We start from the raw sequence: 13,050 nt of genomic DNA, 5'->3' as shown, positions 1-13,050 counted from the left end.
TTCTTTCTGTTTTGTTCTGTCGTCATGAATGTCTGACGCAATGCTAATTATCATTGCAATTTTCCTCCTTAGGTGTGGGTTGAGCTTGTCTCAGATGAAATGCTGAAAGACTCATTAAGTATTAGTTTTAGAGGCATTAAAGCCCAGGACTTTCTTCAAAACCACCGTAAAGGTTTCATTCGAGCATTGCATAAAATTCTGTCTGTCAAAGTAAAGGATATTATCTTAGTTAGTGCCCAGGTATGGATTCCTTACTAATTTCTGATTTTATCCTCTTAAGAGGATATGGTACACCTCCCCTGAAGCGGCATTTCCAGGGACCCGCAGGGACCTCTTTCTAACGCCGTCCTGGCCACACCGTTCGAGGTATCGTTATGAAACTTGGCACACGGGCTCAGAAGGGATCAATCTCAATGACGGTGCGTTCAAAAAAAATTTTTGAACGCCTAAGTTAGGCCCCAGGGCAGTCCAGTTCTGGTCCAACTTTCGTTCACAACAAGTCCTAAGAAAATGGGAATATCGAAAAAAGGGCGATGGTACGTTCTAGATTGACATTTACTCTTTCCGGAGATGTTATCCCCGTTCATGTGCGTTCAAAATTAGAGGTCAAAACCCGGTAGACCGCAGACCTCTGCACGGCGACTTTCGGCGATTCCGGAGCCGGTCAAAGAGAAGAAGTGCAATGTATCTGTCGACGAGCTGTACCGGCCCCAGACCCCGCACATGTTGTCGCCAACTTTGTTTCACTGAATAGGGACTGCCTGGGCACAGCCTGGCCCGCCACCCTCGCCCAAGGATCGGCACCGTGACAGGTCAATTTATGGCCCCGTGCCTAAATAGTTAAATTTTTCAGCGGTTCATTTTGGAGTTGTGAAACTTGCTCAGATGGATCCAACGGGCCATTGCGGTGTCAGGCGACTAAAGATTCAAGTTCTTGCGACTATTTTGACCTAGGCTTTCCCGAACGTAATCAAGTCCGGTGGCGGGGCTAGTACTGGAGAGCTAAGGTCAAAATGGTCGTAGAACTTTATTTTTGAGTTGCCTGAAACCACAATCGTGCGCTGGACCTCATTCGCCAAATCCTAAAACTCTAAAATAATCCGTTCAAAAATTTAACTGCCGGGGTCTGGGGCCCATAAATCGGCCTGTCACGCTGCCGACCCTTCGACTCATCGGCTCCGGCGCGTGAATGAGGCGGGGGCGGAGAGCCGGCAGGGGGCCCGGCGCAGAGACAAAGAAGAGGGCTGCATGCAGGCAGCCAGGAGGGGCAGGGGCGGGGGCAGGCGGGGGTCAGCATAGCCCGTCTACGACAGTGCCTTTTCAAAACTCTGCGAGATGACAAAAATCACCGTGCAGAGGTCTGCGGTCTACCGGGTTTTGGCCTCTAATTTTAGTCGCACAGGAACGGGGATTTCATCACTGGAAAGAGCAAATGTCAATCTAGAACGTACCATCGCCCTTTTTTCGATATTCCCATTTTCTTAGGACTTGTTGTGAACGAAAGTTGGACCAGAACTGGACTGCCCTGGGGCCTAACTTAGGCGTTCAAAAATTTTTTTGAACGCACCGTCATTGAGATTGATCCCTTCTGAGCCCGTGTGCCAAGTTTCATATCGATACCTCGAACGGTGTGGCCAGGACGGCGTTAGAAAGAGGTCCCTGCGCGTCCCTGGAAATGCCGCTTCTGGGGAGGTGTACCATATCCTCTTAATATGTGAAAATTATATTCATTCATTACAAATTTTTCAGGATGCTCAGTTTTCTTCAATTGGGAGAATGAAGAGAGACTCTGCCAACCTTCTCATGATCTTGTTTGTTGTGCGAAGCCCTAATGGCATTGGGTATGTTAAAGTTGATAGTCTCCGAAATATTGTATCATCCCACATTGAAGATTTAGAATTGGCAACTGGACTAGTTGTTGATCAAGTTGCACAGAGGCATTGCACAGATGCTTACTGTGCGTTTGGGACCTGTGAGGACAGGGTGTCCCTGAATGGAACATCTGTTGCTGTGGTTAGCACTCAATTGTCAAGCTTTGTGTCCCCACATCACCAACTAGAAGTAGTTTGTCATTGCTCCCAAGGCTATTCAGGTTAGTTATAACCATTTCCTCCCTCTTATTCATGTTATGTTTCTTAAAATGGATTTTTGGTCTAATTTTTTTCTTTTTCTTCTTTGAACAGGTGAACACTGCGATATTGCAGTAAATAAATGTGCTAGCAATCCTTGTCCTGAGAACATGATGTGCGTTCCCGATTCTTCATCATCAGGGTTTGCTTGTCAATGTCCTGAGGGAATCGCAGGTCCTGTTTGTCAAGAGAATGAAACCAATTGCCAAAATGTTTGCTACAACCCTCGCAGTCCAATGTCAATGACTGGGCGCAGTTATGCGTTTTATGCCATCACTAGGCCTTGGCTTGAAAGAGAGCTGAACGCTACTTTACGCTTGCGCACTCTCCATCCGTCTGGAAACTTACTGTACATCGCTGGAAAAATTGATTATGCTATTTTAGAGGTATGCTCGATTGTTTATTATTATTGCCTCAAATTCATAATCCATAAAATTATTAACTTTTTAAAAATTTTGTGTACCAGGTGGTTGGTGGCATTGTGCAGTTTAGATTTGAACTTGGAAGTGGTGAAGGCATTGTCCGTGTCACGAGTGTGGCTGTAAATGATGGCCATTGGCATGAAATCAGCCTTGAAAGGATGGGCAACAGAGCACAGCTCACAGTTGATGGAACTCATGTTGCCCAGGGTGTTTCTCCTGCAAGTGCAGATATACTTAACTCTCCTCAACATTATCTTTACTTCGGATCAGAGGTGACTTAAAATATGGTTGTTTAGATTCAAGTTCAGACTAAGCTTTCTGTTTTCAAACTTTTGACTTGTTTTGTTTTTAGGTGCAGCCACATGGAACTGTAAAAGGTTTCGAAACATCATCCAGAGGCTTCACAGGATGCCTCGACGCTGTGCAGCTCTGGGGAACTCCTTTGCCTTTACATTCTGCAAGTGCAAACTCCTATGCGGCTCTTAAACGTCTTGCAAATGTCCAGTTTACCTGTGGACCCCTCTCAAGTCCTGGGGCTTGTGGTCTCCACCCCTGTTTGAATGGCGGATCTTGTCGAGATGACCCATCGAACCCTGAAGGATTTACATGCTTGTGTGCCGAACAATTTATGGGCAGCAGGTGTGAGAAGGACACAGCTCCCTGCTTATCCTCTCCTTGCCTGTTTGGAGGGCGCTGCATCCCCCTGCCCAGTGGCTCCTACAAATGTGAATGTGAAGAAGGGCTGGGTGGTATGTGCAAATATGGGAAAATCAATGCTCAATGTCTGCATTCTTTCATCTGGCTCTTATCTGAATTTTGCTTCTTGCAGGTAAACGATGTGAGTATGGACGGTACTGCAGTCCCAATCCCTGTTCAAACAGCGTGCCCTGTGAGGAAGGTGATAATGGTCCCCTCTGCAAATGCTTGTTGGGCTACACTGGAGAGTTGTGCGCTCAAGACATTGATGAATGTGCCTCCTCTCCCTGTCTCAACGGTGGGACTTGTGTGAACCAGCCTGGGGCTTTCTATTGTCTGTGTCCCATCAACATGACGGGTATTGATTGCAACACTGCTGTTGTTCATACTTCTATAACATCTTCAATATATAATGTCACTCGGGATGAAATCATAGGCAAGTGTTATTTGTTTCAAATCTCAATTTACAAATTATTTTTCACTGTAAATATGACTTTTTCATTTTTCTTTTTTCAGGCATTGGAGTTGTTGTTCTTGTGATCATAAGTTTTGTTCTGGGCTGCATTATTTATCGCAAGTGTCGCATAAATAGAAGGAACAACAATCGAGGTAGTCATATTAATAATGGCACCAACAAGGATAACATGGTGTTAAACTCGACAAGGGTCACAAATGCGGACTTTAAAAGAAGCTCCAAGCTCAGTAACCTGGAAGTCAGTCAGGTAAGCACAAGCTCTCCTCCCTTCCTTCCAGAATTCTGTCTTAAAAACAAAACAATCCTCACTGATCACTATTGATGTTGCAGAGGGAGCCCCTGACTTGTCCTGCTCGCCCTGCATCGTTCACACCGAGCACTCACCATGAACAGTATATTGCCGCAACTCTCAACAACTTGGACACCTTGCGGAGCTATGGTTCTGCTGGAGATGAACTGGAAAATGTGCCTCCCGATTATCTACGCAATCTCAACCGTCAGTCGCCTCTCAATGTTGTTGGTGTTCCTAATGCACAACTTCCCCTGAGTGATATGAGTAAACTAAACAATGGTTGGTTGAATACTATCCTTAACTGTTCGATGTTAATTTTTTACAGCTTGTATTTGTGACAACTCTTGATGTATTGTTTGTATATTTTCAGGGGGAAAAGCTGCTGATGACTGCTGCCGTTCTCCTGGATATCATTGGGATATTTCAGATTGGTCACGATCAAGCCAACCCCCGCTGCCAAACATTACTGAAGTTCCAGGGAGTGAAGTTCCTGACTCCAGTAGTTTTCATAGTGATGAAAGTAATGAGGGAAGACCTATCATGAATCTCAGCTTACCTACAGGTGGGTTCTACATTCCAGATTTTTCAAGTGAGCAGTGCTCATCAGAAACAAATCATCAACTTTAATATTCACCTTTACAATTTTCAGTTGGAGAAAGTATTAATGGTATTCGTGATATGGAAACTTTAAATGAAGAGGAGTCTGTGGATGAAGCAGAAGTCGATGCCCACAGCTACTTGCTCCATCCAAACCACTACCTACCAAATAACCCACTCCCAGAGTCAGATGATGATGATGTTGCACCATATGGGTTTCACAGTCAACATCATCAGCGGAGATCTTTATTAAGAAGCCAGAGTGACCTGTCAACAAATTTATGTGACATTGATGATTCCGAAATTGAATGCTCCGACATCCACCACCCATGGGGTAAAGTCACTCAGACATCTGTATGACACCAACGATGCTGGGAGCTTCCCAGCACATTCGCACATTGTTATGACATGGCTGTGGCAGTGTGCTAACTTTTCCTCTTTTTTGTTAAGATCAAATATTTGTAACTCACTCTTAGCTGTTGTTTTTTTTTTTTTAACTGTTGTGCCATTTAGCTTCAAGAAGTCCTTCTGCAAGATGAAATATTTGATCTACCAAAACCAATGTAGCTTTTGTACACTTAGTTTTTGTGTCGTTGTCTTACAGTTTTATGTTTTTAATTTTATGCAAGATTGTTTTGGGGCCACTTTAATCCAGAAAATCTCTATGAATGACTGGGCTACTTAAACCTAAAATTTGTTGAAGTGAATGTGAACTGGTTCACCATAAAACTTCTGTTATTTTGCAGTATTGGTTTTGAAGACTGCATCTAACCTGATCTATGACCAAATTCATAATTTATTTTTTCTTCTTAGTAGTCTGTTTGTTTTGATTACGAGTTAACTTATGCAGATACTGCAAATGTTAAATGAGATCCCCCTCCATTAGTTTAAGAGAATTGATCTCATTCATTGCACGAATTTCAAGCTGATGGCATGATGTAGTAGTGGATGGAATCTATAAAGTGAAGACTGACTTAAAGGCATAAAATGTTTGGAAATGTTTGTTACACTTCTGGGTGTGATGAAATTTCTCTTGTCTTTTCATTTCTCAACATGAATGACTGAAGGACTGATTTATGAGAAGTTTTACATTGATGGCCTACCTTTCTTATCAGGTCTAAGATTTAAAAAAAAAATTATTTATCTTTTCCTTTTTAAAGTCAATGCAAAATGTTGCTTGGATAATTTGGAGCTTGTTGTCAAGATGTTACCCACCAACATCCCATTATTTTATTGCTCAGTATTTTCAACATGCCAGTTTTTTTTTATTCCCTGTGAGTTTTCTCCCATTTTCTTATACCTTATGGCATTTTTAGGTTTCATCTCAATGCAGTATCTGTTTTGATTTAGATTTTTTTCCCATTTTACTGTTTGTACAGTAACGTCATATTTTGCGGTGTTTTTAAAAGCTATGAATATGACTTGTGATATATCTGATAATGCTTGTACAAAATTCAGTGTCATCCAATTAGTGGCTGATGCAGAAGCAGCCCACTTTTTTCCTATTCCCTTGCAGCTACTTTTTTATTTATTGACTGATCTAGCAGCTTTAACATTCTGTGCCAATCACAAAGTCTTTGTCCCATATGTGTTCATATTTCATTTGTCAGTGACAATACTGTATTTGTTTGTAGGGACTTCAGTTGATTTCCACTATATTCTTAAACTATGTCACAGCACAAACAGATCAGGCAACTTCAACCTCTTACTTTTTAACCTTGTTTGTGTCCATCTTTCTTTACCTGGATGCTGAGTATTTTTAAAACTTTAATTTTTTAGGTACCATATCAGACCAACTTTAAATTTCAATGATGTTTACATTGATCTTAAAAGAGTATCTGTGATATTTTCTAGGTGTATGACCTTTTTATTTGGTGCATTGTCTCCTCTAGCTTTACCACCCTTTCATTCCTTGAAAGGGTTGAGACTTTTATTTTCTTGTTGTGACAACTGGTTGTCAAAGCCAAGGAAAGAAAATGTGAATTAATTTCCAGTTGCTTTGATTAGAGAGTTCTTAAATTGAGTGCTCTTAGAAAAAGTCAGGGTCATAGCAGATAATGACCAGTGTGATATTACTCTCTTGCTAGCAAAGTAAGATGCTGGAGTTAGTTTTAATAAAACTGTCAATACATAGATACCCTCAATGTGCATTGATAGATGTATACTTAGAAAAACATAGGGTCAATGAAAAGTGTACATATCTTGTAAATAATAAACTATGTTTGTAAAAGAAGATGGCCTCTTTCCTACCTACTGTAGTTGTCACTTACCACTTTACCCCTGGCTCCACGGATGGATGAAACCTCAAGTTGACGCAGGCCGCTCAGAACCAGAACAGAAGACAAACCCTGGCTACCATGGGCTCTGCTCATAGGCTACCATAAAAATACCAGTATCCCTCTCCTCTCAAAGAGCAAGGGAAGCAGGACAAAGAATGACTAACTGGGAAATATTTTAATACAATTAACACACCAAAATGCCATTTACATGAAGTCATCCGAGTCACTGCCTCCATCCAAGTTGGTCTTCATATTTTCAGATTTCATAAGGGTTGTGTAACTCCTGTGAAGAAAATTTAATTTAGATTTTACACACCTCGGTAGCTTTTAAAACATCTGAGACATAAGTACATCAGTGAATATCTACCTAGTCTCGGCTTCCTCCTTCCGCCTTCTTTCCTCTTCTTTCTGCTTGGCCAATTCTTCCTTTTGTTGTTTTTTCTTCCCTTCTTTTTCATTCCTGTCTCGCTCTTCACGTTGGTGCCGTAGATCTGGCTGTGGGTCCACTTCACGAGTTTTTTCCAGTCTTTTAACTATTAGATTATTTTTTGAGATTTTCAGTTTACGAACCTAGAAGAAACAAAAGAATATACCTGCTTATTAAATGGTCGTAAAATAAGAAGATGAATGTTGAAAAACACAAATGATATACCTCTTTATCATTATGGAACCCAACTTGACCAACGTCCATCTCTGGGGTTTTTCTCAGGTTACTCCACATTGTATAAACTACATCTACTTCATTCATTTTGCATCCAGAAATGCTGTTTGCCTTCACCAGCTGGCCAGCATCCTCTAACACAGCTGGAGGAATTTCTTTGATAGTTTGACCCTGAAACAAGAGAAGGAATTATTTTTTAGGTTACTCAGTTTTAGTTTACAGTTGAACATTTCTTCAACTATTCAATAAAGAAAGATTACATACTGGAGCTAGACGAAGGTAAACGTGTGCAGATGAGAGTTGGTCCACATGGAACCATACATCTTCAGGCCAGCCCCATTTAATAAGGTCTTCGTCTGCAACAATTAACGTACAAATCAGATACATAAATTTACTATAAAAATAAAGTGTCATACAGTGAAAATAACCTAAATGATTAACAATGTAGAAAATACTGATCAGAGCGCATCAACCACTAGGATTATGTTGTGATTGGTTACTTACTTTCATATTTGTCGTTTCCCATGAACAGAGTGATAGGTGGATTCTCAACTGTAATTAAAAATTGTTACATTGATTCACGGGAACATTAAAATAGTACAAATAATGTCACTTCAAAACAACATCATGGGGTTAGGTTCACCTAGAATTATAAACAAAGGTAATTCAACTAAAACTCACCATCACTTTTGAAGTAGACCACCATTTTAACGATTTTGTGATGATCAGATTGTGTTGAAGATCCTCCGGCTGAAACTTTCAGTAAAATGTCCGAAGTCAAATACACATGGGCAAATGGTTAACGTGAAAGCAGCGTGAAAGATTTCGATGTGGATGGTTGGTGCACCTTCCGTACCTTCCGTATTTTTGTGTTGGCATCCTGCAATTATTATGAAAAATATTGCACTCGAAAATTTGGCTCGGTGGGGAAGTCCAATTCCAACACTTTTCTGTCACGTATTACGGAGGTAGAACTTTAAAGGAAAATATCCAGAAGAACAGCTCTTTTTGAAAATAGTGGAAGCTTTCCAGAAGCCTTCAGCAGCGTTAAAAAAGAAACACGGAGCAGTTACCGTACAGTATGAGAAAATAACAATGAGTCAGAGCCAGCTGTCAACTGTTGAGTGTTGTGTTGTGAAGTCGTCTGCTAGGCCAGCTCATGTCATAAGTCCTAGCGCCATGGACAAAAACAAACGGACATGACCTTCGGACTGTGCATCACTGCGGCCGCCCTCAGTCATCGCACAAGCCATACTTTCTGTCATTTCGTTGTGAAGTCGACTTGATTGGTGTGGTGCGGGCAGTGGTTGACGGTGACACTTAGGTGGGCAGGAAGCTGGCTGTCAGTAACTGGCTTCTTAATTCACTTCAATAATTTGTCCGCCTCCTAAATACGTGAAGCGTGTTGAAACTGTCATTGATTTCCAGTTACTTCGATCCGGCCAGCTCGGCGTGGTGTCGCTGGTCAGGAGGCCAACCACACCTAGAAGGCGTGCTGCACCCACAGGAACCCAGAGGACCTAGAGCAGAATAGAGTCTGTGTGACCAAGCCATGTCTGAGTGGTGGGATGGCCTGGAGAAGCTGGCCCCGGGCACGGGAGGCCTCATCCGGAACATCCTTAGTCCTGAGTCGATCCCCAACAAGGTGCTGGAAGTGAAGCTGGATCGTTACACTAAACGAGTGGTTCAGCGAAGGGAAGAGAACCTTGTCCTCTACGGCCCTGCTGAAAAAAAGTATGAGGTTGTTCTAGCTCCAGCTTTAGAGTCAGCCAGCAAAGGATTCAGGTTTGTGCTAACATCGCCAATGCTGAATTAACTTTGATACCAAGGCCAGACTAATCTCTATACCTTTTTCTTCCCATTTCAGCTTGTATCGTGTAGAAAGTACTGATAATGCTGAAAAGAGATTTGATCAGTTGAAAGACAAACTTCCTGTGATATTTGGCGTTTCTAAAGAGGTATGTTGTTTCATAGCTTCCCTTTCTGATTATGGAGTAACGTGTGTTTTTAATCATTTTTTAATGTTCAAGGAATGTAATGTGACTATGATTCAAAAAGTTTGTGATGGACTTGAAAATAACCCTGGATGGAATATTGCTCACCTGGCTGCCTACTGCGATTTGATATCAGCTTTGAATTCAGATGCAGTTTCTGAGTTAGTTCTAGAAAATCACTCAATAATGTTTTATTTCCTATGTTTCGCATGTTCTCATCATAATTATGTTAATTCAGGTTCCTTGATAAAGCTGATCCCAATACAGGGATGACACCACTCTTAGTTGCTATTCAGGCTCAAAATGTTCAGGCTATCAAAACCCTCATCGGAAAGAAAATTTCTCTAGACTGTGTAGATAATGAAGCCAACTCAGTGCTGCATTATGCTGCCAGCACTAGCAAAGAAATTCTCACTGTGAGTATTTTTGAAGTGTTTCAAACACAAACCTAATTTATGTACTTTTATTTCTTTAATTTTTTCTTCTATTAATTCCCATTGCGCAGCTTTTGACAGATGTATATTTGAAGTGTCTTAATGACCACAACGCTAAAGGACATACCCCTCTCCATGTGGCATGCCTCGCTGACAAACCAGAATGTGTGAAGGCTCTTATGGTGGCTGGGGCAGACTGTAACATATCCGCTGCAACAGAAAAATATTCTGAGAACGATACATCACCCAAGGAACCAGGAATACTAGGAAATTTGGTGCAAGAGTTTTCAAGCAAACTTCATGCACAAGATATGAAATTTGGGGGCACTCCCTTGCATTGGTCATGTTCTCGTGAAGTTGTAGAGTCACTCCTGGAAAAAAAGTGCCATATTAATGCACTTAATTTTGATGGAAGATCTGCTTTACATTTAATGGTTGGTAAACCACATGTTTTTCTTTTTCCCATTTTTCTTAACTGGTTTTCTGCACACATTGCGATATTCTTATCTAAAAACAACTCTAACCAAAAGTCGTCGCTTTCTACCAGGTGGAAAATGAAATTTATCTTTATTCCACATCAATTATTGATAAATTTTAAAAAAGGTTAATCTTTTTGTTGTTTTCCAATATCTATTTGTGTATACTTTTTGTAAGAAGTGTATTTTTACTGATGTAGACCGCTTCATAAAAATAACTATTTTAAAGAAACTGAGTGCCTTGTTTGTTAATGCTTGCTTAGAAGTAGTGGTGTATTTTTTTGTAAATTAGTTAATGGTTCCACCTTAGACAATATTTTGTGTTGATTGCAATGAAATTATTACAATCATACCAAAATAAACTGTTAATAAAGGTTTCTATTTCAATCTGCTCAGGTAATGCGAAAACGTCTTGATTGTATAATGGCACTTCTCTCCCATGGAGCTGACCTTAATATTGGAGATTGCGATGGGAACACCCCCTTACACTTTGCTGTGACTAATCGAAACTTAACCGCTGTCCAAGCCTTAATTGTTTTTGGAGCTTCTTTGAATTATAAGTAATAAGACTTGACATTTTGAAAAGTATTTGTATTATCATAGAATGTATAAAATTTTGTTGATTCTCTCTTACGGCATATTTCAGGAATAATAATGGGGCTACTGCTAGACATTTAGCAACAAAGGATACATCATCTGATGGCAACAAGATTCTGTACCTCCTTCATTCGGTTGGGGCTGCACGGTGCAGTCAAGACATGAAGGAATGCACCTCAGGATGTTCATTCACAGGAAAGTTCAACGGAACTGCCCCTCCCTCCCCATATGCTATCTATGCTAGAGAAGCATTAGACCAAATCTTGGCCACGAATGCCATGGATATTGCTTCTCATAGAAATGGAGATAAAAGGTAAGACAACAAAGATGAAAATAACTATGAAGTTCACTGTTAATTGACTAAAATCTTGTGTCTTGCAGTTCCCGAATTCGATCTCATGCTCTGTGTCTTGACGGTGGAGGAATCAAAGGTGTGGTCCTGGTTATCATGCTGCGAGAAATTGAACAGGCTGTCGGCAAACCTATTATTAAGTGTTTTGATTGGGTTTCTGGGACATCTACGGGAGGAATTCTGGCATTGGCATTAGCTGTCGGTCAGTATATTTGAAGATCACTCAGATTTGCTAGATGTAATGAATTGAGAACACTGTCTTTACTTGTCCTTTTGTGTGCAGGTAAATCTCTACAAGATTGCCTCTGTTTGTATTTTAGAATGAAAGATTCTGCTTTCCTTGGTAACAGACCTTATCCCAACGAACCTTTGGAAAAAATTTTGAAAGACTGTTTTGGTGCCGACACTGTCATGTCAGAAATCACACACCCAAAGTATGTCTTACATTGAGCTTACCCCATGCTTTTGTTATGCTTTCATGATGACTTATGCATCTTTTAAATTTAGGCTTATGATTACTGGGCTATTGGCTGATCGCAAACCGGTTGACCTACATTTATTCCGTAATTATGAGTCTCCTCTTCAAATTCTTGGAAAAGATGAATATTCTCATGGTAAATTTAAGAAGCCAGTTTCATACCATGAGCAGTTTTTATGGGAAGCTGCACGTGCATCAGGAGCTGCACCAACCTACTTTGGGTAAGTGGCTTTATGTACCACAAAAAAATCTTTAGCACGTCCTTTGGTCATAATTTATTTTTTTTCCATACAGGGCTCATGGATTTTTCTTGGATGGCGGTCTGATAGCCAATAATCCTTCCTTGGACTGTTTGACAGAGATTCATGAATACAATATGGCCTTAAAAGCAGTTGGGAGAGAATCCGAATTGGCCCCTATCACTGCTTTGGTTTCTATTGGAACTGGGAACATTCCCACTACGGAGGTATGTTGCGCTACGCTGATAAAGTAATGTTCGTTTCATTTAATAATTTATCATAAATTTAATATACGGTTGTTATTAGCTTCAAGACATTGATGTTGGCCGCCCGGGTAGTTTGTGGAATGCCACCAAGCTTGTCTCTGGAGTCTCTAATCTTATAACTCTGATCATTGACCAGGTAAGAAACCAACAGTTTAATTTATCCTATCTCTCTGTCTACAGAAAAAATGTTCATGAGCTCCTCATCAATTTTTCCTTTTTCTTTCCTTCAAATCAGGCTACTCAAAGCTCAGGTCGAGTTGTGGACAGAGCAAGGTCGTGGTGTTCATCGCTTGGAGTCCCATTCTACCGTTTCACTCCCCAGCTATCAGAGGATATAAACATGGATGAAAGAAGTGACGAGAAGCTTGTTAACATGGCGTGGGAGTGCCAAGCCTACATGCACAGCCAGCGCACAGTGGTGAATGAGCTGGCTGAGATATTAAGAGGGTAGACAAAATCCTGTGGCAAATATTGAATGTGATTTACGTAAAATAACCTTTTGCCTTTTTGTCACCTTTTTCACTTTTATCTTTAATGTCTTTTTGGTATTTGAAATTGTTATGGAAATTGTTTTTAGATGTCTATCTTGAATTTGTTAAATACATTTGTAATGAACTAAGTAATAAAATATTCTAACACTACACTATAACTTACTGCTTAGGG

General features: G+C 40.7%; 3 protein-coding genes across 4 annotated transcripts in view; 2 read left to right on the top strand and 1 right to left on the bottom strand.

Moving 5' to 3' along the window:
• LOC117647304 (fat-like cadherin-related tumor suppressor homolog) overlaps positions 1-6,844 on the top strand; it is an 89,243-nt gene extending 82,399 nt beyond the window's left edge. The window contains exons 44-53 of the mRNA XM_034389011.1: positions 73-240; positions 1,750-2,092; positions 2,184-2,515; positions 2,596-2,823; positions 2,904-3,300; positions 3,381-3,683; positions 3,764-3,969; positions 4,053-4,293; positions 4,385-4,576; positions 4,664-6,844. Coding sequence (XP_034244902.1) covers positions 73-240; positions 1,750-2,092; positions 2,184-2,515; positions 2,596-2,823; positions 2,904-3,300; positions 3,381-3,683; positions 3,764-3,969; positions 4,053-4,293; positions 4,385-4,576; positions 4,664-4,971 — 2,718 coding nt within the window. The 3' untranslated portion in view covers positions 4,972-6,844. The remainder of the gene's footprint in view (positions 1-72; positions 241-1,749; positions 2,093-2,183; positions 2,516-2,595; positions 2,824-2,903; positions 3,301-3,380; positions 3,684-3,763; positions 3,970-4,052; positions 4,294-4,384; positions 4,577-4,663) is intronic.
• A 202-nt stretch (positions 6,845-7,046) lies between these two features.
• Positions 7,047-8,418, bottom strand: LOC117647432 (coiled-coil domain-containing protein 25). The gene is made up of 6 exons (XM_034389172.1): positions 8,233-8,418; positions 8,056-8,103; positions 7,816-7,907; positions 7,543-7,722; positions 7,258-7,460; positions 7,047-7,173 (listed from the first exon to the last, which is right to left on the bottom strand). Exons 1-6 carry the CDS (start codon positions 8,255-8,257, stop codon positions 7,095-7,097), a joined length of 627 nt encoding a protein of 208 aa, XP_034245063.1. The 5' UTR covers positions 8,258-8,418; the 3' UTR covers positions 7,047-7,094.
• A 247-nt stretch (positions 8,419-8,665) lies between these two features.
• On the top strand, positions 8,666-13,028 carry LOC117647430 (85/88 kDa calcium-independent phospholipase A2-like). 2 transcript variants are annotated; one of them, XM_034389168.1, is made up of 14 exons: positions 8,666-8,875; positions 8,980-9,336; positions 9,419-9,509; positions 9,582-9,706; positions 9,784-9,961; positions 10,051-10,413; positions 10,852-11,015; positions 11,102-11,365; positions 11,434-11,606; positions 11,688-11,838; positions 11,912-12,103; positions 12,177-12,348; positions 12,428-12,523; positions 12,623-13,028. In XM_034389168.1, exons 2-14 carry the CDS (start codon positions 9,104-9,106, stop codon positions 12,836-12,838), a joined length of 2,418 nt encoding a protein of 805 aa, XP_034245059.1. In that variant the 5' UTR covers positions 8,666-8,875; positions 8,980-9,103; the 3' UTR covers positions 12,839-13,028. The 2 variants fall into 2 exon arrangements, with proteins under 2 accessions (XP_034245059.1, XP_034245060.1); XM_034389169.1 differs by having other exon boundaries at positions 8,666-8,893.
• The last annotated feature ends 22 nt before the right edge of the window (positions 13,029-13,050 follow it).

Source organism: Thrips palmi, unplaced genomic scaffold (assembly GCF_012932325.1).
Source record: "Thrips palmi isolate BJ-2018 unplaced genomic scaffold, TpBJ-2018v1 HiC_scaffold_2, whole genome shotgun sequence".
In the NCBI taxonomy this organism is placed as follows: Eukaryota; Metazoa; Arthropoda; class Insecta; order Thysanoptera; family Thripidae; genus Thrips; species Thrips palmi.
This window is presented reverse-complemented; position numbering and strand designations above follow the sequence as displayed.

Excerpts from the sequence above, each read along its gene's own strand:
- LOC117647432 (XM_034389172.1), bottom strand. The coding sequence starts at position 8,257 with ATGGTGGTCTACTTCAAAAGTGATG. Across the intron at positions 7,723-7,815 it reads TTTACCTTCGTCTAGCTCCA|GGTCAAACTATCAAAGAAAT; the intron begins GTATGTAATCTT and ends CTCTTGTTTCAG. Across the intron at positions 7,174-7,257 it reads AAGGAGGAAGCCGAGACTAG|GAGTTACACAACCCTTATGA; the intron begins GTAGATATTCAC and ends TTTTCTTCACAG.
- LOC117647430 (XM_034389168.1), top strand. The coding sequence starts at position 9,104 with ATGTCTGAGTGGTGGGATGGCCTGGAGAAGCTGGCCCCGGGCACGGGA. Across the intron at positions 9,337-9,418 it reads TCAGCCAGCAAAGGATTCAG|CTTGTATCGTGTAGAAAGTA; the intron begins GTTTGTGCTAAC and ends TTCCCATTTCAG. Across the intron at positions 9,510-9,581 it reads TATTTGGCGTTTCTAAAGAG|GAATGTAATGTGACTATGAT; the intron begins GTATGTTGTTTC and ends TTAATGTTCAAG.